Here is a 24,178-nt window from a genome sequence, read left to right as displayed (position 1 = left end):
TCTGACCATGACCCAAGGTGGGAATGGAACCCAGGTCCCTAGCGCTGTGGAGCAGCCGTGCTAACCACTGTGCCACCTTGTCTGACTGACCGCAGAGACTCTGGTTCCAAAACTGCCGGAACCACGTAACATTTTTCCCAGGCCTGCAAGATTGAGCTGATCTCCACCCTGTTCCTCCCAATCCTACGTCTGATGGGACGCCCACATCTCACCTGCTGGGTCTCTCAGCTTCACCGCCCCCTCCAACCACCACCACCACGCTGGCGTTTGACTCGGGTAAGCACAGTAAGAAGTCTCACAACACACCAGGTTAAAGTCCAACTGGTTTATTTGGTAGAACAAGCTACAAGCTTTCACAGCACTGCTCCTTCATCAGATGAATGGAAGTTCTGTTCACAAACAGGGCATACAAGAGCACAAACTCAATTTATAAAATAAAGGTACAGTCAATGTGAGTAGAGAGAACAGGTTAAAGAGATGTTTATTGTCTCTAGCCAGGACAGTTAGAGATTTTGCGAGCCTAGGCAAGTCATGGGGGTTACAAATAATGTGACATGAACCCAAGATCCCGGTTGAGGCCGTCCTCGTGTGTGGAACTTGGCTATCGGTCTCTTCTCAGCAACTCTGCGTTGTCGTGTGTCATGAAGGCCGCCTTGGAGAACGCTTACCTGAAGAGGCTGAATGCCCTTGACCGCTGAAATGTTCCCCAATAGGAAGAGGACATTCCTGCCTGGTGATTGCCGAGTGGTGTTCGTTCATCCAAGACCTGCATGGTCTCCCCAATGTACCATGTCTCGGGACATCCTTTCTTGCAGCGTATCAGGTAGACAATGTTGGCTGAGTTGCAAGAGTATGCACCGTGTACCTGGTGGATGGTGTTCTCGTGTGAGATGATGGCTTCCATGTCGATGATCCGGCATGTCTTTCAGATGTTGCTGTGGCAGGATTGTGTAGTCACTGTTCTCCTGAAGGCTGGGTAGTTTGCTGCGGACAGTGGTCTGTTTGAGGTTGTGTGGTTGTTTGAAGGCAAGAAGTGGGGGCGTGGCGATGGCCTTGGCGAGATGTTTGTCTTCATAGATGACATGTTGAAGGCTCAGGAGAAGATGTTGTAGCTTCTCTGCTCCAGGAAGTACTGGATGACGAAGGGTACTCTGCCGTGTCCCAGGACTGCTCTCAGGTGCTGTGTGTTCATTGGTGGGAACTGGGATTGCCCTTTCTATTTGTTTTCTCATCCGCCACTTTCCCAGGTGGACATCCTGCGTGCGGGAGGCGGCTGCTGGTTTCAGCAAAGGTGCTCCGTGTGTGACACTCAACACCATGGAAAATCTTGACTGATTTTAATCCAACCACCCTCCCCATTCCATTCCCCCTCCTGCACACTGCCCAATCTAATAGGCCTGAGGCCAGTTTTGTTGCTTCATAGGATCCCTACAGTGCGGAAGGAGGCCATTCAGCCCATCGTGTCTGCACCAACCACAATTCCATCAACGCCACTTTCCCGTAACCCCACATATTTACCCTGCTAATCCCCTTGACACTGGGGCAATTTGGCCTTGCCAATCAACTTAACGGCAATGCTTAGCGACTTGTCCAGTTGAAATCTGTTAACTCTGCAGCAGCAGCTGGGGCAAAGCATAATGTGCTCTGAGTTCACCCCAACGCTGACCTCCACCCTTTACCCCAGTGTGCGGTGAGAGAGTTCAAATGTGATTTTCAAATAAGTGAACTGAGCAAGCGACCTAATCGTGACCCTTTCATAAACAGGGGACGGGGGAGTTCCCAGTCAAACACGGGGGAATATTTTCCACTTTTCAGACACCAGCAGGAAGGAACTTCTGAGTATAGAATACAGCCGGCCTAACCATTGAATGGAAAATATAGGTCACAAATACATTTGTACAGCAACTGAACTCTAACATTGTCATCTGGTGTCCCACAGGATACATTGCTTTACTTTTTAACAGAAAATGTATGTATGTGTGTAAAACTGTTTACAACATTTGTTAAGAGGAAAGGTTTGTGTTTATATTTGCATCTGCTGTCATCACAGGACTTTCCAAAGTACTTTACAGCCAATGAAGTATTGTGAAATATAGTCAGCGCTGTAGTGAAGGAAACGTGGCAGAGGGTTCTGCTCACGTTAGTGCCTTAAGCAGCAATGAGCGAAATGAATTTGTCCCGCTCTTCGTCAAAATGATGCCGGGGCAGTTGAGACGCTTCCCTTTCCTAAATTACTGGCACTGCAATGTCAGCCTGGACTTTGTCCTCAAGTCTCTAGGGTGAGACTTGAACCCACAACCTTATGACTCAGAGGTAAGAGTGCGAACCACTGAACCATGTCTTGTTCGACAATGTCATAGTTTTTGCATATGATTTTTATGATTTCCCCAGCCCACTTGGTAGAATAATGTTCCTCTTCTGGCAGCTATTTGCCGTTGTGGGAAACTTGGTATTTTCCCCGTTACATCAGCAGACACGTGCAACCGAAGCATCCAGTCGGTGAGTGTTTCAAGGTGGCCCTGGTGGCGGTTTCAAAAACCTCCCAGACGCCGTCCTTGTGTTTGGCCGAGCACTCCAGGTAAGCGCACGCTCCGATCCTCTCCGCCATGGCCCGGCCCTCTTCCCAACGCACCGGCTCCTTCTGGTTCTTGGCTAGTTCCTTGCGGACCTGCTGGTCGCTCCTCAGGTCTCTCTTGTTGCCCACCAGCACCAGGGGCACGTGAGGGCAGAAGTGTCTGACCTCGGGCATCCACTTGTCGGGGATGTTGCTCAGCGAGTCGGGGGTGTCCACCGAGAAGCAGATCAGGATGACGTCGGTGTCGGGGTAGGAGAGGGGCCTCAGGCGGTCGTAATCCTCCTGCCCGGCCGTGTCCCAGAGCGCCAGTTCCACTGGCTTCCCGTCGATCACAATGTCGGCCACGTAAGTGTCAAAGACGGTGGGGACGTAACCTTCAGGGAATTCATCCTTGCTTAGCACAAATAACAGGCTTGTTTTACCACAGCCGCCATCACCCACCACCACCAGCTTCCTCCTCACCGTCGTCATGATCTTCTTCCTGGATCCAAAATATCACCCTGCTCCCCTTCCTGTTTGCTAAGGAGCAAAGGTTGTGAGTGGTGGAGTTGCTATTCAGTAAGAGAGTCCAGTACGCCAGCAGAGAGACGTTGATCGACTGTAGTTCCTTTCCTTTACTTGACTGTAGCTCCTTTCCTTACTCGACTCTCTCCAGGTATGTTTCTGCGTTCTGACGCCAGGTGGAATGAACTGGGTTTCGTGTGCGCGTTGGAATGTTGACCTCCTAATCAGGTTGAACGAGTCAAGGGAGGGAGCCACCACTCCCGGTGCGATAAACATTGTCAGGTAAAATGATTGGCCAGGGACAGAGAAAGGAGTGACCCAGCTGGGTACAAGCCTGCAGTCTGGAATTGAACTTTGTGCCTGCGGACTCTGCTCTTGAGATGACTTGCGCAGTGAATGGTTTTAATTTACTGTTACGCAATAGCAAAGTGTTCTCCTGTGTTCTGCTGGACTGGAATGGTTTACAATATAAAAGGTGTGCGCCTTCTCCCTTTGACTGTCCTCCCCTATAATTAGAGCTGCACACGCTCTGAAGTCTCTGTTGCCAGGCAAGCTTCTGTTTTTAACTAGGCCAGAATTGACCAAATTCCTTTTTTATTTGAAGCATTGGGATTCTGGGAATACCGGTGCTGGAATTTTTTTTTGAGCGATTTTGTTTATAATTCGTCACGCTGGTTTATGGGGTTGGCGTTGCGGCCTGGGTGTTAGAGTGAGGCTCATTCCCTCCCACCTAGGCCTTGGAGCAAGAGAATTCGTGGGGTCGGACTATCCGTGTTGACTCTCCCTCTCCTGCTCTACTCAACCCCCCCATTCCCCTTCCTCATAAAGTATTGTCCGCTTCCCATTCCCGTTCCTTGTCCAGTTTTCACGTCCCTCCCCCCCCAGCTCCTTTCTCCTTGCTAGATTTTGCCGCAGAAAATCGAGCGAGAATCCCTGATTCGGTCAAGCAGAATCAAGCTGCCTTGATTCCTAAGAGTCGGGATCAAGAACACCTGAAAGATATTCATCACTGTTGGTTCTGCGCTGCTTCACCTATTTACAAAGTCTGAAAAATTGTCCCTTTGTGTCCCAAAATCATAGAGCCCTACAGTGTAGAAAATGGCCATTTGGCCCATCGAGTCTGCACCAACCACAATCCCACCCAGACCCTATCCCCATAACCCTATACATTTATCCTAACCAATCCCCCTGACACTAAGGGGCAATTTAATATGGATAATCCACCTAACCCGCCCATCTTTGGACTGTGGGAGGAAACCGGAGCATCCGGAGGAAACCCACGCAGACACGGGGAGAATGTGCAAACTCCACACAGACAGTGACCCAAGCCAGGAATCGATCCTGGGTCCCTGGCACTTTGAAGCAGCAGTGCTAACCACTGTGCCACTGGGCAAAGAAGTGGCAGATGGAATACAATGCGGAGAAGTGCGAGGTTATGTACTTTGGAAGGAGGAATAGAGGCATAGACTATTTTCTAAATGGGAAAATGCTCAGGAAATCAGAAACATAATGGGACTTGGGAGTCATTTTTCAAGGTTCTCTTAAGATTAATTTGCAGGTTCAGTTGGCAGTTAGGAAGGCAAATGCAATGTTAGCATTCATGTTGAGTGGGCTAGAATACAAGAGCAGGGATGTACTTCTGAGGCTGTAGAAGGCTCTGGTCAAACCCCATTTGGATTGTTGTGAGCAGTTTTGGACCCCATATCTAAGGAAGGACGTGCTGTCCTTGGAGTGGGGTCCAGAGGAGGTTCACAAGAATGATCCCTGGAATGAAGAGCTTGTTGTATGAGGAATGGTTGAGGACTCTGGATCTGTCCTCGTTGGAGTTTAGAAGGATGAGGGGGGACCTTATTGAAACTTACAAAATACTGTGAGGCCTGGATAGAATGGACATGGAGAGAATGTTTCCACTAGTAGGAAAAACTAGAACCAGAGTGCACAACCTCAGGCTAAAAGGATGATCCTTTAAAACTGAGATGAGGAGGAATTTCTTCAGCCAGAGAGTGGTGAATCTGTGGAACTCTTTGTCGCGGAAGGCTGCTGAGGCCAGGTCATTGAGTGTCTTTAAGACAGATAGGTTATTGATCAATAAGGGGATCAGGGGTTATGGGGAAAAGGCAGGAGAATGAGGATGAGAAAAATATCAGCCATGATTGAATGGAGGAGCAGACTCGATGGGCTGAGTGGCCTCATTATGCTCCTATGTCTTGTGGTGCCAGTTAGGTGGATTGGCCATGCTAAGATATCCCTTAGTGTCCAAAGATTTGCAACTTAAGTGGGTTAGCCATGATAAATGTGTGGAGTTGCAGGGATAGGGTTGTGTGTGGGCCTCTCTCTAAGATGCTGTTTCAGAGAGTGGGTGCAGAGTTAATGGGCTGAATGGCCTCTTTCTGCACCATAATGGGGGGCTCTCCGGTCCTATCTGGACCAGGAATCCAGGTTGTTGAATCCCTCTCCCTAACACGAGGTGCTGAAGCCCAGTCATTGCTGTCTTTGGAACAGTACGTTAAACTGAGGCCCACTCATATGGATCCCACCACACCCTTGAGAGATAAAGCAGGGAATTCTTCTCAATCTTCTGATCAATATTTAATGCCTCAACCAACATCAATGAAAAAAAAGGACCAGAAACGTGCAGCAGGTCAGGCAGCGTCTGTGGAGGAAGAAGCAACGGTAATGTTTTAGGTCAATGGCTTCTCATCTTGCCATTCTGATGAGAGGCGATCCTGAAACACTAACTCTCTCTCTCTTTCTCCGCTGGGGCTGCCTGACCTGCTGAACATGTTTCTGTTTCAGGTTTCTGGCATCCGCGGTAGTTTGCTTTTTTAACCTATCACAGAATCCCGACAGTGCAGAAGGAGGCCATTTGGCCCGTCAAGTCTGCACCGACAACAATCCCATTCATCTCCCTAACCCCGCCTGTACACCTTGCCAATCCCTCTGACCCTAAGGGGCAATTTAGCCCGGCCAGTGCACCTCACCTGCACGTCCCTTGGACCGTGGGAGGAAACCGGAGCACCCGGAGGAAACCCTGGCGGACACGGGTTTATAAAAACTGATTATTTGGGTGGAATCTCATTACTCTTTTTTGGAGCTTGCCGTGCAAATTGGTTTCCACGTTTCCTGTGTAACATAAGGGCGTACTCATTAGGAGCAAGTGTAGGCCGCTCAGCCCCTCTAGTCTGCTGTGTCATTCAGTAAGATCATTGATTGTAATCTCAAGTCCACGTTCCCACCGACCTCCAGATAACCTTTCGCTCCTCCCCCACCCCCCCCGCCTTGTTAATCAAGAATCTATCTCGCTCTGCCTTAAAAAAAATATTCAAAGAATCTGCTTCCATCGCCTTTTGAGGAAGAGAATTCCAGAGTCTCATTGCCCTCTGAGGAGAAAAAAATTCCTCCCCACCTCTGACTTAAATGGGCAACCTCTTTCTTTAAAACAGTGACCCCTGGTTTTAGATTCTCCCACAAGGGGGAACGTCCCCCCCCCCCCCCCCCCATCAATACCCCTCAGTCAGGTCACAGTGACCTGCACTTTGTTGGTGGTAAAGAGCTTGGGGACATGCTGAGATTGTGAAAGGCGCTACAGAAATGTAATTTCTTCCCTGTGTATCTTAATCCTGTGTGAGGCAGTGAAAGTTTTGAGGCAAACTCCAGGGTGTGTTTGGGTAACCGAACCAGCCTGAGGAAATTATACTTGCTACACGTGCAGACACACGCGTGCATGCTCACACGCATGCGCACACGCATGCACATATAAAAACACATCTTCAGCAAGTGTTTTGTCAGCTATCCTAATATCGCTTTATGTGGCTCGGTGTCAGATTTCTGTTTGATTCTCACTTCTGTGAATTGACTGGGGACGTTTGACTGTTAAAGGTGCTACCAAAATGCAAAACGTTTGCCCAGTTTCCCCAACCCCAGCCCAAGTGACCGAGGGAGAGGAGACGGCGCTGACCTTTCTATCCGTTAAAAGGAACACCCATGTGACACCTTGTAACGTAACGCTCTTTGATAATAACTTAGCAGCAGCTTGGGTATGAGTTTGCACTTCTGCATTTGCCAATTGTCAACAACAGTCACAGAAGTGTCGGGGCTCCAACAGGCAGCTAATAACTGCTTCCATTGTGCACTTCCTTTTATTTTCATTTCCCTTTTCACCATCCAGCCACACGACTGTGAAGCCTCCAACTGCAGCCTCTTGTTTTTGGATTTTCAGACCAGGCAAGATTACGACTTGCTGGGGTCCTTGTCCCCCTCCCACAGCAATAAAACAAAAACACAGCACAACCTGTGAGACACAGAAAACAAACCATCAAGAACAACCTGTCTGATCTGGGTCCGAACCCTGACTTCCCCCCACTCCCCCCCACTGACCTCCCATCCCCTCCTTTGCCCCTGGCCCTCCCTCTTTGCCCCTGGCCCTGCCCTCCTCCCCCCACTTTGCCCCTGGCCCTCTCCCCCTTTGCCCCTGGCCCCCACCCTTGTTCTGAGTTTGTCTCGAGCTGCTGCCTGTCAGTGTGAGCCGCTGTCCTGTGTCGACCTGGTGTTATCCCCCCCCCCCCCCACCTTGCCCCTCACCTGCTGCTGGCTTTCGATCCACTGGGACCTCAGAAACGGGACGTGTTGCGAAAGGAGCAGAGCTGTGTCAGTATCGGGAAGGCAGGTTAATAACGGGGGCCCTTCATATTTATCAATATTGTTTTTCCAGTGTGGTGGCGGGGGTGGTGGAGCTGGTGGAGGGGACAGGAAGAGAGCAGGAAGGAGCCAAACCCGGCAGATTGGCCTTTCAGTCAGGGATGGTAAAAATCCTATGATGCGGCGAGGGTGTATTCCTTTTCTTGACATCCAGAAGCCTCAGCTGAAGAGTTTTGTCAGGGATTTTGCAAAGAAGTGTCCGAATTTCAGATCCTGCATTACAATGCAAAATCATAAACGTTTCCTCTCCTCCGGTCCTTTTCACCGCTGACTGAGGCAGGCACCTCCCCCCCATTTTCCTTTATTTTGTTATTGGGGTCAGGAGGTGGGGCAGAGAGGAGTGGAAAATGAAGAAGGCATGGTAAGATAATTACTGGTTACTAGCCTACTGGCTTGTGGGCCCCCCCCCGCATTTCTTCCCCCCCCCCCCCCCAGCCAAAATGGCCTCAATTTAAAACATGCAATTTCCACCCCCCCACAAACAAAAAAACATTAGGGATATTCCTTTGAATTATAACAAAGGAATTTGCGTTTCTAAGTTTGAATGGGGTGACCTTTTACTAAGATGTGCAAGGGACCTGTTTATTAAAAGGTTCAGCTTGCGATTTATGTCAGAATTCTGCAAAATTGTTATATTCCCAATATGAATCCAAAATGAATTGTAAACAAACTCCCTCGATCCTGGGTTTAGAGGAAGAGAGAGACGGCGGGGGGGGGGGGGGGGGGGGGGGGAGAAAGAGAGAGAGAAAGGGGGAAGGAGGGAAAGAGAGGAGGAAGGAAAGAAAGAGAGGGGGAGGAAAAAAAGAGAGGGGGAAGAGAGAGAAGTGGGAAGAAAGGGAAAAGGGGGAAGGAAAGAGAGGAGGAAGAAAGGAGGGGAGATGAAAGGGAGAGAGAGTTGGGAGAGGGAGTGACAATGGGAGAGAGAGGGAGAAAGAGGACTTTTTGTGAATTGAAGATTTATTTTCTGCTTGAAAATCCTTCAAATTAAATCACAACTTGTTCACTCTGGAGAGGTTATTTGTGTTAAATAAAGATTAACGACTTGTGGAAATTCTAAATGTGTTCCCGCCCCTCAGTAAACTGCCAATTAATATTTAATGTTAAAAGAAACACGTTTGTCGAGAGAAGATTTTCAGCACGTCTCCTTCCCTCCCCCAACTTACTCGCCTGAGTGACGGTGAGAAAGAAAGCGTTATGAGCCGCAGATCAGTGTCTGCCTCTGCCCCTCCTCCCCGAAACACATTACTCCAGTGTTGATCAGTGTTTGGAGAGGAGTGGCGGCGGGGGGAGAGGTGGGGTGGGGGAGTGGCGAGGGGGGCTGGAGAGCAGCAGGAGGGTCTGGGGGTGGGTGACTTGGGGGGGGTGGGGATTCTGTGAACTGATGTTACAGAGAGTACTGTTTGTGGCCAGTGCTTTGTCGGTCGGTTGTGGTCTCCTCGTACTCTCGATCGATGAGTCTGGCCAGGCAGACTGCACAGCGCGAGTGTTGTATTTTTCTTTCTTCAGGCCTCTCCTTGGTGAGCGAGGGGTTAAATGGTCCGGCCGTATTTCTTTGTTTCGGTTGTCACTCGCCTTCTGTTGCCAAGAAAGCCGTGCCAGGCAGCGCCACACAAAGGCAAGACACTATACTGCAGGCTGCCGCCAGCATCTCAGAACGGGATAGGCACTGGAACACCCTACCGGGTAAAAGGCAAAAAGAATTAGTGTATGATTTAAGCTCATTGGATAAATTTGAGATAGATTTGATTTCATTTATCATTGTCACATGTGTTAACATACAATGAAAGGTATTGTTTCTTGCGCGCTACACAGACAAAACATACTGTACATAGAGAAGGAAAGAAGGGAGTGCAGAATGTAGTGTTACAGTCGTAGCTAGGGTGTAGAGAAAGATCAATTTAAAACAAGGTAAGTTCATTCAAAAGTTTGATGACAGCGGGGAAGAAGCTGCTCTTGAGTCTGTTGGTACGTGATCTCAGACTTTTGTATCTTTTTCCTGACGGAATAAAGTGGAAGCGAGAATGTCCAGGGTGCATGAGGTCCTTGATTATGCTGGCCGCTTTGCTGAGACAGGGGGAAGTGTCGACAGAGTCAGTGGGTGGGAGGCTGGTTTGAGTGATGGATTTGGCTACGTTTTCAACCCTTTGGAGTTTCTTGCGGTCTTGGTCGGAGCAGAAGCCATACCAAGCTGTGATACAACCAGAAAGAATGCTTTCTGTAATGCATGTGTAAAAGTTGGTGAGAGTTGTAGTGGGCATGCCAAATTTCCTTAGCCTCCTGAGAAAATGGAGGGGTCAGTAGACTTTGGAATGATTGGGTAATGTCTATAAAAAGAGTATGCACCACAATAAAACAGTTCTGGCAAGATTGAGGCCAATTGGCCCTATTGTGTCATTGCTGACCATTAAAGAATTGTTCACCCAATTCCACTTTGTAGCTCTTGGCCTTTTGGCTGCAGGCTTCATGCGCTCGTTCGATGCCTCTCGGACCCCCACCATTATCTAGATATAAAAGTCTCTCTCCTCAACTCCTTCGAATCATTCTGGCAATTACTTTAAATCTATGCTGCCCTCTTTGTTAAGGGAAAACTACCTTTTCCATTTACTTTATCCCCTCGCCCCACCCATTGTTGATCAAGCCTTTCGCTTCGTAGGCCCTAAACCCTGGGATTTCCTCCCTAAATCTCTCCACCTCTTTCTCCTCCTCTAAGGTGTTTTCAAAACCAATCTCTGTCTTGTCCTAATGTCCCTCCTGTCAATTTTACCCAGTAATATTCCTGTGAAGCAATTTCCAATGTTACAGGCACTATATCAATTGGAAATTATTGTCATAGGTTTACAGAATTGTTTTGGTACAGAAGGGGGGAGGCTATTCGGCCCATCATGTTTGTACCAGCTCTCTGAGTGAGCATCGTGACTTAATGCCATGTCCCCCACCTTTTCCCCTTAACACTGCACGTTGATCCTATTCAAATGTAGTCTTGATTGCCCTCATTGAACCTGCTTCCACCGCACTTCCAGCCAGTACATTCCAGATCCTAGATCTCTCACTGTGTGAAGAAGTTTTTTCTCGTATCACATCTACTTCTTTTGTAAATCACTTTAAATTTAAGCCTCCTGTCCTTGATCCTTGTACGAGCGGGAAGCAGTTCCTCCCTATAATCTGAGCAACCACCACCCCCCACCCCATGATTTTGAATACCTATGATAAATCTCCTCTTAGCGTTCTCCTTTCCACGCAGAATAGTCCCAACCCCTCCAATCTCTCCTCAAAACTGAGGTTTCTCATCCCTGGAACCACTCTTGTAAATTTCTTCTGTACTCTCTCCAATGCGTCACATCCTTTCTGTAGTGTGGAGACAGAACTGTACACACTATTCCGGCATCTTCTATAAGTTTAGCATAACTTCCTTGTTCTTGTGCTCTTATCGGGGAAAAGTGAAAATATTAGTTTCAGAGCTGAACAGAAAACCGACATTGGGAACTTGGAGCCACTGAGATGTTGAAAGAGATGTTTTGAGAGAAAGGGGACAACCAGTCTCTCCCATCTGATTACACAGACCTAGAGAGACATATGAAATCAGAACTTCACAAATAAATAGCAAAGGGCAGAGCCTGATACTACCTCACCCTCCCCATGAGGCTGGCACAGTGATTAGCACTGCTGCCTCACAGTGCCAGGGACCTGGGTTCGATTCCAGCCTCTCCCTGACTAGTTTATAAACCTCTTGGTCATCTCTGCCTTTGGCTGCAAAGTCAAAGTTTGCTGGACTGTTCTGATTCTTCAGAATCACGACACGACAGATCAACCACGTAGCTTGTCTCAACAACAAAGGTTTGCATTTATGTAGCACCTTTAATGTGGCAAGGCATTTCGCTGGTATGTTATCCCCAAACACTTGACACATCTGGACGGATGACCAAATCCTTGGTTAAAGAGGTCAAAATTCGAGCATCTTAAAAACAAAACTGAGGGGCAGAGAGGTTTAGGGAGGGAATTTCAGATGTGGCCAATCTTTTGAAACACTTAAAATAGCGGTCACGGAAAAGATGGGAATCAGAGGAGTACAGATATTCCAGAGAGCTGGAGGAAATTATGGAAATATAACGAGGTGGGGCAATGGAAACCCACCAGACAAGGATGAGGATTTTAAAATGAAAACATTGCTTGACCAGAAACCAGTGTAGCTCCAAGAGTGAACGATGTCGGGTGAGCGGGATTCTGTGTGAGGCTGGATGCGGGCTGAAGGGTGCAAGGTTTGATGTTGGCCATGTGTGCGATGGAGTAGCCTCAAAATAACAAAATACAGCTAGCTGCACTCTCAGTGATCAGAAACAGTGTACGGTTCGATTACAACGTCCTCAGACTTGTGTTCTGCTGTCTTGGCTTTCAGAGGAGAGAAGGAAATATCAATGTGAGACTCTTGTTGGGGTTCCCTTCCATAGCTCTCCCTGATTCCCTCCCCATTCAATATCTTTGAGGCCCAACAGAGAGTAACGCCAGGAGTCGAAACTTGACTGAGACAGGCTGTGCCCGTCGCACAGTTTGGAGTCCACACTGTGGGAAGAAGGCTCACATCAATAGAGAGGGCAGCGTGCTGATTGGCTAGGCTTCTGCCTGACGTGAGAAATTACTTGAAACATTGGGGCAGTTTTCAGCGTAAGTGGGGAATGCGGGGCGAGCGGTTTAAAATAACGAAGGGTTGGCACAGAATAGATAAAGTTTGTTTGCTGGATCAGTGGGAGAAATAGTTTTTACACAAGAGGGTTTGGAGATTGTGGAATCTCTCTTGCGATTAGTGACTGAGGCCAAAAACCATGTCAACAATTAAGAATAGATTAAAGAATAGGAGAATACAAAACGATGAGATGAGGGCGGCATGGTGGCACAGTGATGGGTGGCTCGTTGGCACAGTGGTTGGCATTGCTGTGTCGCAGCGGCCGGGACCCGAGTTCAGTTCCAGCCTTGGGTCACTGTGTGGAGTTTGCACATTTTCCCTATGTCTGCGTGGATCTCCTGCGGGTGCTCCAGTTTCCTCCTACACTCCAAAGATGCGCGGGTTAGGTGGAGTGGCCATGCTAAATTGTCCCTTATTGCCGGAGGAATCAGAAGGATAAATATATGGGGTTTTGGGGATAGGGGCTGGGTGGCATTGTTGTTGGTGCAGGCTCAATGGGCCGAATGGCTGCCTCCTGTAGGGATTCTCTGATTACTGTCATGGGGGAGATATGACTGCACTGAAGGAGATCTTTTGGTTCTTTCTGGCAATCTCTAGTCTCATTGAATGTCTTGTTTCCAGGCTGTAATATCCACACAAGAGCAAGTTCCAGCAAGGGTCACTGGATTGTGACCACCTGGAGGAATTCTGGCTGCGTTTTATTTATTTAAGTGGGGAGTCCAGGCCAATTCTGAGACCACTCGGACCATCCAACTGAGTCCAAAGTTAAGACCAGGAATGAGACCCAGGATGACCGCTGTCTGATTTGGGTCAGTACCAATGTTATCAATGATTGGAACTGCTTTTTACAAACAATTGTGGAAACATACAATGATGCAATGGGGTAAATCTTGTTAGATGATGTCACGGTTATTTATTAGCATACAAAATGGGCAGCATGGTGACACAGAGGTTGCTGTGGTCACTGTTGCCTCACAGCGACAGGGACCCAGGTTCGATTCCTGGCTTGGGTGAATATCTGTACGGAGTTTGCACGTAATCACTGTGCCTGCGTGGGTTTCTTCCCACAGTCCAAATATGTCCGGGTTAGATGGATTGCCTATGCTAAATTGCCCCTTAGTGTGTCAAGATGTGTAGATTAGGAGGATTCGCGAAGCAAACGCGTGGTGTTATGGAGTTAGGGCCTGGGTGGGATGCTGTTTCGGAGTGTCACTGCAGACTCAAGTTGAATCTCCAGATGTGACTTGTTGGTTTACCTGGTTCCACCATTTGCCTCTCTCAAATGGCATCTCTCCTTGAACTATCACATAATCTTTAAGGATCTGCTAGATTTTCACCTTCATTGCCCATCAAACCTGCCACATAAATTGAGAGCTCATAATCAATAGAATATGGATCTTTTTCAAAGTGTGATCATTATTAATGCAATGCCAAACAATCTCCCCCTTGTCTACAAAGGGACAATTTAAACTGTTACATAGAACATAGAATCCCAACGGTGCAGCAGGAGGCTATTTGGCCCATCGGGTCTGCACCGACCACAATCCCACCCTAACTCCGTAACTCCAGGCATTTACCCTAGCTAATCTCCCTGACGCTAAGGGGCAATTTAGTATGGCCAAGCCACCTATCCTGCACATCTTTGGACTGTGGGAGGAAACCAGAGCACCCGGAGGAAACCCACGCAGACACAGGGAGAACGTGCAAACTCCACACAGACAGTGACCCAAGCCAGGAATGGAATCCAGGTCTGCGGCGCTGTGAGGCAGCAGTGCTAACCACTGTCACTCATTGAGTCTCATTCGTTAAGTCTCATTCCTGTCTGCAGCAAATAGTTCTTTGAGATTTTAGAATAGTCAAATTTTATTTCTTTTTATTTTTCCTTCTCTCTCTCTGGGTGGAATTTTCCCATCCCACCAGTCATGGGAATGGTAGCGGGCTGGGCAAGGACCGTGCAGAGGTCCTTTAACCTCAGACCTTTTGTCTTTTAGTCCCACCTTTCTTTCCTTCTCTGTTATTTTTTGTTCTATACCTGACGTGACTCCAAAACAACTTCTTCCCCCACTGTTCATTTCTCAATCCTTAAACCCCATTGTTTGAGGAGATAAAGTGTGGATGTCGTCACTCACTGAGTTCTCGGATGTCCCATTGCTTTGCCATTATAAACTCGGACTATCAGCAAATTACAACACAAACATTTTTTTGAATTGTAGGCTCCAGGAAAAGAGTCAGACTTGTAGGCCACGCTGTGAGGTGTGCCTCTTTCCAGCAAGATCTGGCCCAATATTGTAGCTCGCAACGACTTTGTTACTTCTGCAAAAAAAAACAGCTGCCAGTTTAAGAAAATATTTTCCTTGTTCTCAAATTTCCCACGTCCCCACCAGTAAATTCCTCTCAGACAGTAGAGTTCCATTTTTCATTTAACGAGAAATTTTACGATAAACTGTTGGAATAAAGACCTCATTTATGAAATAATTTCCCATCCTAAATTCTCATCGTTCATTCCTGAATTGACACAAATCAAGTGCTTCCATTTTGTGTGCACACATGTTTCATTTCATTAGGAAAATGGAAATTGAAGCGATGCTGCTTCCTGCGTTTAGTTTGTGTTTTATGGGAAGTTGCAAAATTCTAACCATAATTATTAGCCAACCCTGGGCATGACAAACTCACCATCATCACTCTATATGGGCCATCTTTACAAATCCCTTTGTCCCTGCCTGACTGTGACCTCTGACCTGTACATTGCCAGCACCTGAAGAAAGTAAGCATGGAAGTTGCTGGATTGTCAAAAAAGCCCAACTGATTCACTTCCCACTGCGTTGCATCACTCATCAGTGCTGAGGGACATGGCTCCTCCCTCTGAACTTCCTAACTCACAGACGCAATCAGTAAGGATAGGCAACAAAACCTCCTCCACGATCATCCTCAATACCGATGCCCCACAAGGCTGTGTCCTCAGCCCCCTACTATACTCCTTATACACCTATGCCTGTGTGGCCAAATTCCCCTCCAACCCGATTTTCAAGTTTGCTGATGACACCACTGTGGCCAAACAATGATGAGACACAGTATAGGAAAGAGATAGAGAATCTGATGAATTGGTGCGATGATAATCCCTCCCTCAATGTCAACGAAACAAAAGAGATAGTCATCAACTTCAAGAAGCATAGTGAAGGACATCCCCTGTCTACCTCAATGGGGACAAAGTAGAAATGATTGAGAGCTTCAAGTTCTTACGTCTCCAATCACCAACTTGTCCTAGTCCCTGCCTGTGAAAGCTATCATTAAGAAAGCTCACAAACGCCTCTACATTCTCAGGAGACTAATGAAAATTGGCATGTCAGCTATAACTCCCACCCACTTCTATAGAAAGCATTCTTTCAGGTCATATCAGGACTTAGTATGGCTCCTGCTCTGACCAAGACATCAATAAACTACAAAGTCTGACAGTAGCAGGGAAGAAGCTGTTCTTGAGTCAGTTGGTATGTGACCTCATGCTTTTGTATCTTTTTCCCGACGGAAGAAGGTAGAAGAGGGAATGTCCGGGATGCCTGAGGTCCGTAATTAATCATGCTGGTTCCTTTTCCGAGGCAGCGGGAAGTGTAGACAGAGTCAATGGATGGGAGGCTGGTTTGCGTCATGGACTGGGCTACATTCACTACCCTTTGTCCTGAAGCACGTAATGAGATATTAGGACAGGTGACCACAAACCTGGTCAGAAAGGTAGGTTTGCAGGAGTGCCTTAAAGGGGAAGGAGAAATAGAGGTTCAGAGAGGAAATTCCAGAGACTGCAGCTGAAGGCATGACTGCCAATGGTGGACTGATTAAAATTGGGGATCGATAAGAGAGAATTAGAGGGATGTGGCATTGGAGGGAGGATTCATGGACAGCAAGGAAGGCAGTTTAAAAATTGAAGCATTGTTCCGGGTCTGGCCGTGTCAACCAGCAAGGGCAAAGATCTGAAGGATAAATGGGATGTGGTATGTGTTAGGATACAAACATCATAGTTTTATATGAGTTCTGGTTTATGTGGGGTGGAAAATGAGAGGCTGCTCAGAAAAACATTAGAATGAACAAGTCCAGAATTAACAAACCGTAAATTTAAGAGAAGCAGAATTTTCATGTGACACAGCTGTGTGTAAGGGAAGCAATTTTGTAATATAAAATAATGAGCGCCATAGATCAGCTGGATAGTCAATATCATTTCCCAAAGTTAGGGGAGTCTAAAAGGAGAGGGCATAGGTTTAAGGTGAGAGGGAAGAGATACAAAAGGGTCCAGAGGGGGATATTTTTCACATGGAGGGTGGTGAGTGTCTGGAACAAGCTACCAGAGGTAGTAATAGAGGCAGGTACAATTTGGTCTTTTAAAAAGCATTTAGACAGTTACATGGGTCGGATGGGTATCGAGGGATATGGGCCAAATGCGGGCAATTGGGAATAGTTTAGGGGTTTTTAAAAAAGAGGCGGCATGGACAAGTTGGGCTGAAGGGCCTGTTTCCATGTGGTAAACACCTATGACTCTAATATATAAATGCCCAAATTCTTCAGATTGGTTTTGGGCCTAGCTTACCTTTCACCGAATTAATTTAATGTGGTGTATGTCATCTTACTTGGGTAAGTTGTACAACAGTGTAGGAAAAGGTAGTACGTTTGCCTCTGGTCTGAGATCAGTAATGCTGAGGCCTAGATTAATGATCCAAACAATGAGAGTTCAACTCCCACCACGGATTGTAATTCAGTTTTTAAAATATGGACAATGAAGACTCTCTGTGCCTTTTTCATCCTCAGTGCTTTCCTAAAGTGGTGTTCAGCATGCAAAGATTTTGTTTAATCAGATGAGGGGTACGTGGTAATCGGCAGAAGGTGCCTTGCTCATGTTTGAACTGGTGCCATGAGACTTCATGGGGCCCAGAGTCGATGTAGACGACTCCCAGGGCAACTGTCTCCCAACTATATAACACTGCTCCGCCACCTCTGCTGTGTCTGCCCTGCTGATGAGACAGGACCTACCCAGGGATGGCGAAGGCCGTGTCTGGAACGTTACCCGTAAGATATGATTCTGAGAGTATGATTATGTCAGATGACTGCTTGATCATCCACTAATCCCCAGATATTAGTGAGGAGAACTTTGCAGGGTTGGAAGGGCTGAAGCCTGGTTTCCCATTGTGGTTTCCATTGCCTAGGTCAATGCCAAGTGGTCTATCCAGTTTCACTTGCTTATTGACTTGTTTTTAGTGGTTTGGTACAACGGAGTGGCTTGCTAGGCCATTTCAGAGGGCATTTGAGAGTCAACCACATTACTGAGGTTCTGGAATATAAATCTCTGCCAACTGGTTTCACTGGCTAGTTGTCCTTGAGAATTAATTAAAAACAGTTTTTGGAACCCTCACTGATAAGCTTCTTAAAACCATTTGGATACAGAAGGTGACAATTTAGCCCATTGTGCTCCTTGTTTCTTTGAAAAGGCTATCCAATTGGTCCGATACCTGCTCTTCCCCACACCCCTGTGAATTTCTACCTTTTAAGTATATATCTGTGGTAACCCCCATCAGTTCCCTGGAGAATCTCTAATTGATCTCCCTATGGGGCTCATTGAATATGAGTTCCCTTGGTAACAGTCAATTGCCTACCCAAGTGGAACTTGTCACCTGAGTCCTTTTATAAGGCAGACATCAGGCAGGGTCTGCCAAACTCTTGTCCCGGATGGAACTTCTGTGCCGTGGAGGTAGTGGCTTTACTTTATGATTTGCAGGAAACGCTGGTCCTTTCCAGTTGGCTTCCTGAGTTATTACAATATCCAATTGTCCTTTGTATGTTGAATCTGCTTCCACCACCCCTTCCCTGGAACGTAGACTACATTCTGCACTCTCTCCTTGCCTTTTCCCTGATGTACTCAATGAACGGTATGTTTTGTCTGTACAGCGTGCAAGAAACAACTTTTCACTGTATCCCAATACACGTGACAATAATAAATCAATTGACGTCAACTTCACCCCTAACAGTGCTGTAGGGGTACCAAAGACAGATGGACTGCAGTATTTCTAGAGGGCAGCTCATTACCATCTCACATCAAGGGCAATAAAAGTCGGCTTAGCCAGTGATGCCCACATCTCGTGAACAAATAATTTGAAATGCCTCTGTCAAAGTCCTTTATGGTCAATTAAATCTCCCCTTAACCTTTCCTGTACTAAGGAGAATAATCACAGCTTCCCGTGTGATTGAAGTTCCTCAGCCATGTTAGCATTCTGGTAAATCCCCTCTGCACTCTTCCCCAAGGCCTGAAGTGTGCTGCCAAGAGCTGCAGCCAGTACTCCAGCTGAGGCCGAATCAGTGGCTTATAAAGATTTACTTGATGATCTGATCGTAATTTAGGAATCATGGTGATGCAGCGATGGGGAGAGTGTTGTTGGATTATTCAAGATCGTCCACAAGTATCTTGTGATCCTAAGTTGATCTCTGCCATTAGGCACCTAGTGGTTCTGAATGAGTCCAAAGTCTGCCACCTTCAGGAGCAAGACTGTGCCGAATTTCAGATCTCCCTGGATTTTGGATATCAGGACTTGCTGAGCTAATGTCAAGCAACAACAATATCGTATAGTTTTCATCAAGTCCAACTTACTTGCAATGAGTGTGAGTCAGACGCAGCACGGTTTCGTTAAGGGGAAGTCATGTCTGACAAATTTATTGGAGGTCTATGAGGATGTGTCTAGGGCGGTGGGTAGAGGAGAGCCAGTGGATGTGGTCTTTCTTGATTTTCAGAAGGCGTTTGACAAGGTACCTCACAAGAGGTTATTGCAGAAGGTAAGGGGGCATGGAGTTGGGGGTAGGGTGTTAGCGTGGATAGAGGATTGGTTGTCAAATAGGAGACAGAGAGTGGGGGTTAATGGGTGCTATTCGGATTGGCGGATGGTGACTAGTGGAGTGCCCCAGGGGTCGGTGCTGGGGCCTCACCTATTTACCATTTATATAGATGATCTGGAGGAGGGAACCGAGTGTATGGTGTCGAAATTTGCTGATGACACCAAGATTGGTGGAACGGCAAATTGCGCGGAGGGTGTGGAGAGTCTACAGAAGGATCTAGATAGGCTGGGCGAATGGGCCAGGAAATGGCAAATGGAATTTAATGTTGGCAAGTGCGAGGTGGTCCACTTTGGTAGGAATAATGGTAGGAAGGACTATTACTTACGTGGCGAAAAACTGCAGCAGGCGACGGTGCAGAGGGACCTCGGGGTCCTTGTGCATGAGTCGCAAAAACCCAGCCAGCAGGTGCAGCAGGTGGTCAGGAAGGCAAATGGGATGCTGGCCTTCATAGCGAAGGGGATTGAATATAAAAGTAGGGAGGTCTTGCTGCAGCTGTATAGGGCATTGGTGAGGCCGCAGCTGGAGTACTGTGTGCAGTTTTGGTTGCCGCACTTACGCAAGGATATTTTGGCCTTGGAGGGAGTGCAGAGGAGGTTTACTAGGCTGATGCCAGAGTTAAGGGGATTGAGCTATGAGGAGAGGCTGAATAAACTAGGCTTGTACTCGTTAGAGTTTAGAAGAATGAGGGGAGATCTCATTGAGACATATAAGATGATGAATGGGATGGATAGGATAGAGGTGGAGAGACTCTTCCCGCTCAAAAAAGACAGTAGGACTAGGGGGCACAGCCTCAAGATAAAGGGGGGGTGGTTTAGAACAGAGTTGAGGAGGAACTTCTTCACTCAAAGGGTGGTGAATCTCTGGAATTCTCTGCCCGTTGAAGAGGTGGAGGCTGCCACGCTAAATATTTTTAAGACGCGGGTTGATGGGTTTTTGATAAGCGAGGGGATTAAGGGTTATGGGGAGAGGGCGGGAATGTGGAACTGAGCCACGACAGATCAGCCATGATCTTATTGAATGGCGGGGCAGGCTCGAAGGGCTAGATGGCCTACTCCTGCTCCTATTTCTTATGTTCTTATGAGTCTTGGGGACAAAGTGCTTCTCAAATCAGGCTGAGGAAATTTGCTTGGTAATCCATGCTCACTTGTTAGAATAATTATGGACTGAGATGTTCTTACCCTCTTGAAACATCCTGGACGCATGCCTTTTTGACGTGATTGCAATGGCAAAATACACAGGAGACCACGATAAACACCAGAGCATCCAAACGATGCAAGTACCAACGACAACAGCACCACACGTGTGGAGAGAAGCTGGGCAGTTTGGGTTGGGTAGGATTGTCGAGTCAACTTTGCAAGCCGGGAAGAGACACGCTGCCTCTCTCACAACTGAGTCATGTGGTATATGACTTTCAGTGCCAGTGTGATGCTAGGTATATAGGCTGGATGGCGGATCATATCAAACAGTATGTCCCTTCCGCTGCAGGCAAAATACAGACTGTTCACAACCAGCCATGCTTACAACACAGTGCCCAACGTTAGATACGATTCTGTGATTACACAACATTTGTTAAATAATCCCCGAGATGTTGAACGTTATGCTGACAACCAATTTAAGATTGTCAATCGAGTTCACAGTGTGGTGCAGTTACATATACTAGAAGCTATATATATTAATACATAGGGCAATGTTCTTTGCAGACAGGGGAATGTGTAAACACATTGTGCCTGTTTCAGCTAAACAAAATAGTGATAGCCATTCGCTGATTCATTCCATTAGGCAATGTCTTGACTAATCAGAAACAAGTTGCCTGGATTAAATTTCAAACTACGCTCGGCAGTTAACTGTCGTCGTTATTAACATCTCCACCAATCAAAGTACATTTGCCAACTAATCAGAACTTTTTGTCATGTACAATATAAACTGTTGTTTCCTCTGACATTGGTATTTTTGTGATTGTCCTGTTGAGTGCAAGATGAAAAAGTTTCGACAACAAAAAGTCTATTTTCCATGAGGTGGCATGGTGGCGCAGTGGTTAGCGCTGCTGCCTCTCAATGCCAGGGACCCAGGTTCAATTCCCACTGTCTATGAGGAGTTTGCACTTTCTCCCCATGTCGGTGTGGGTTTCCTCCGGGTGTCATAGAGGTTTACAGCATGGAAACAGGCCCTCCGGCCCAACTTGTCCATACTGCCCGTTTTTTTAAAAAAGCCCTAAACCCCAATTTAGCCCATATCCTGCTATACCCATCTTATTCATGTAACTGTTGAAATGCCTTTTTAGAAGACAAAATTGTACCCGCCTCTACAACTATCTCTGGCAGCTTGTTCCAGACACTCACCACCCTCTGTGTGGGGAAAAAAATTGTCCCCCAGACCCTTTTATATCTCTCCCCTCAAACCTGAGGCCTCTAATTTTAGACTACCCTACCTTTGGGAAAAGATATTGACTATTTTCTCTACCTTATTATGCCCCTCATTATTTTATAGACCTTTACAAAATCACCCCTCAGCCTTCAACGCTCCAGAGAAAAGAATCCCAGTCCATTCGGCCTCCCCTTATAACTCAAACCGTCAAGTCCCAGTAACATCCTGCTCTGGTTTCCTCCCACAGCCCAAAAGACAGGCTGGTTAGGTGGATTGGCCATGCTCAGTTCTCCCTCAGTGTACCCAAACATGCGCTGGAGTATGGCAACTAGGGGATTTTCACAGTAACTTCATTGCAGTGTTAATGTAAATCTACTTGTGACATTACTAAACAAACTTTATTTTTAGCGAGACTCAGGTTCTGACAGCCAAACCACAATTTGGGCTCCGCTTTTAAAAAGTAATTGACCTGAACCACTAACTCTGTTTTTCTCTCTTCACTCAAGCTGCCTCGCCTGCAGAGTATTTCCAGCATTTTGTACTTTTATTAACACTTTATTCATTTCTCAGAGTGTGCAGGACATTGGTGAGAGTGTGTTAGTTGCCCATTGTGTGTTGGTACTGTGTTTTTTGCCATTGTGGCATGCAGTCAGGATGTTTCAAGGGGATAAGAATATTTCAGTTCACTATTATAATAAAAAGCACAGATAAATGAGCAAAATTCTTCAGGCTGGTTTGAGAAGCACTTTGCTCCGACTCACACTCGTTGTGAGTTCGTTGGGCTTGATAAAAACTGTAAGATATCGTTGGCACTCAACTTTAGTTCCAGCCTTGTGACTGCTGTTACAATTAGACTACAGTACAAGGCATTAAGAATCAAGAACATAACAGGACTGGAGTCACCTGTGACCAAGAATGGCAGGTTCCCTCCCTCCCTGAAGAAGATGATAAAACCAGTTGGGTTTATTTTTGTAACAGTCTCACATTTCTCAAATTGGCAGCTTTGTTGAATTTAGTTTTACGAGTTGCCATGGTGTGTGATTGCCCGGTATCCAAGAGCTGTGGCTGACCAGACGAGTGCTGCATCCCAGTGTTGACGTAGGAGGATATCCTCCTCAGTGAAGAATAAATGAAAGTGAGAGGAGTTGGGGACAAGGAAGATTTATTGAGCCCATTGATGGTTCATCCTTCCAGTTCAAGGTTGTCCAAGCTTTTTGTTCCCTTGGGTCCTAGAGATTGAAACCATTGACGTTCTGAAGGTGTGGGGAGTGGTACCTGCCATAACATTTAATTTGCATATCATAGAATCCTTATAGTGCAGAAGGAGGCCATTCAGTCTATCGAGCTAGCACCGGCAACAATCCCACAGTATCCCCGTAACCCCATGTATTTACCTGGCTAATTTCCCTGACACCAAGGGGCAATTTTGCATGGCCAATCAACCTAATCTGCACATCTTTCGATTGTGGGAGGAAACTGGATCATCTGAAGGAAACCCATGCAGACACGAGGAGAACATGCAAACTCCACACAGACCTTGTGTCTTAACTATTGATGCAGACAGACTTTGAAACGTGTCGAGATTATCCACGGAACAGCCTCTCCAAATTAACAGGCCCTTTGTTTTTAATTAATTTACTTACTTAATTTGGGGTGGCACAGTGGTTCGCACTATTGCCTCACAGCACCGGGGACCCGGATTCAACCCCAGCCTCAGGTCACTGTGTGGAGTTTGTACGTTTTCCATGTGTCTGTGTGGGTTTCCTCCAGGTCTCAAGTTTCCTGCCACACTCCAAAGATGTGCGGGTTAGTTTGATTGGACATACTAAATTAACCGCAGTGTCAGGGGGATTAGCAGGGTAAATATGAGGGGTTAGATGGATAGGACGTAGATGGGATTGTGTTCGGTGCAGACTCGATGGGCCAAATGGCCTCCTTCTGCACTGTAGGGATTCTATGAGGATGTACGTGTCACAGGCAGGGCCAGTATTTATTGCCCTTTCCTACTTGTGCCTGAGAAGGTGGTGATGAGCCATTGCTTTGAATCCAGAGGGCAATGAAGAGTCAAAACCGATTGATTTTTAAAAGAAGTTGGGTTTCCTTGGCTTTAAGGGGCTGATTGCTGGGGTGGGGATGGAGAGGGAACATCACTGAAGTCCCAATTTATCTGACAGATTATTTCAAATGGGTGTTATTAGAATCTAAGGGAGCGACGGGCAGGGGTCACTGCTAAGATGTGGCTCCAAGATAGAGTTTCAGTCTCAAGAGGTAGAGTTGGCAGTCTGATACCCATACATAAGAACATAAGAAATAGGAGCAGGAGTAGGCCATCTGGCCCTTCGAGCCTGCCCCGCCATTCAATAAGATCATGGCTGATCTGTCGTGGCTCAGTTCCACATTCCCGCCCTCTCCCCATAACCCTTAATCCCCTCTCTTATCAAAAACCCATCAACCCGCGTCTTAAAAATATTTAGCGAGGTAGCCTCCACCACTTC

General features: G+C 46.9%; 2 protein-coding genes across 2 annotated transcripts in view; one reads left to right on the top strand and one right to left on the bottom strand.

The window, feature by feature from the left end:
* pum1 (pumilio RNA-binding family member 1) overlaps positions 1-24,178 on the top strand; it is a 149,203-nt gene that overhangs the window by 16,425 nt on the left and 108,600 nt on the right. The gene's annotated exons all lie outside the window — the stretch shown is intronic.
* Positions 311-3,230, bottom strand: LOC145357791 (ras-like GTP-binding protein RHO). The gene has a single exon (XM_080211297.1). The coding sequence runs from the start codon at positions 3,044-3,046 to the stop codon at positions 2,462-2,464; it is 585 nt and encodes a 194-aa protein (XP_080067423.1). The 5' UTR covers positions 3,047-3,230; the 3' UTR covers positions 311-2,461.

This window comes from Carcharhinus amblyrhynchos, chromosome 24 (assembly GCF_965287045.1).
Source record: "Carcharhinus amblyrhynchos chromosome 24, sCarAmb.v2.hapA, whole genome shotgun sequence".
Classification (NCBI taxonomy): Eukaryota; Metazoa; Chordata; class Chondrichthyes; order Carcharhiniformes; family Carcharhinidae; genus Carcharhinus; species Carcharhinus amblyrhynchos.
Note: the sequence above shows the minus strand (reverse complement) of the source record. Positions and strands in the feature narration are given on the sequence as shown.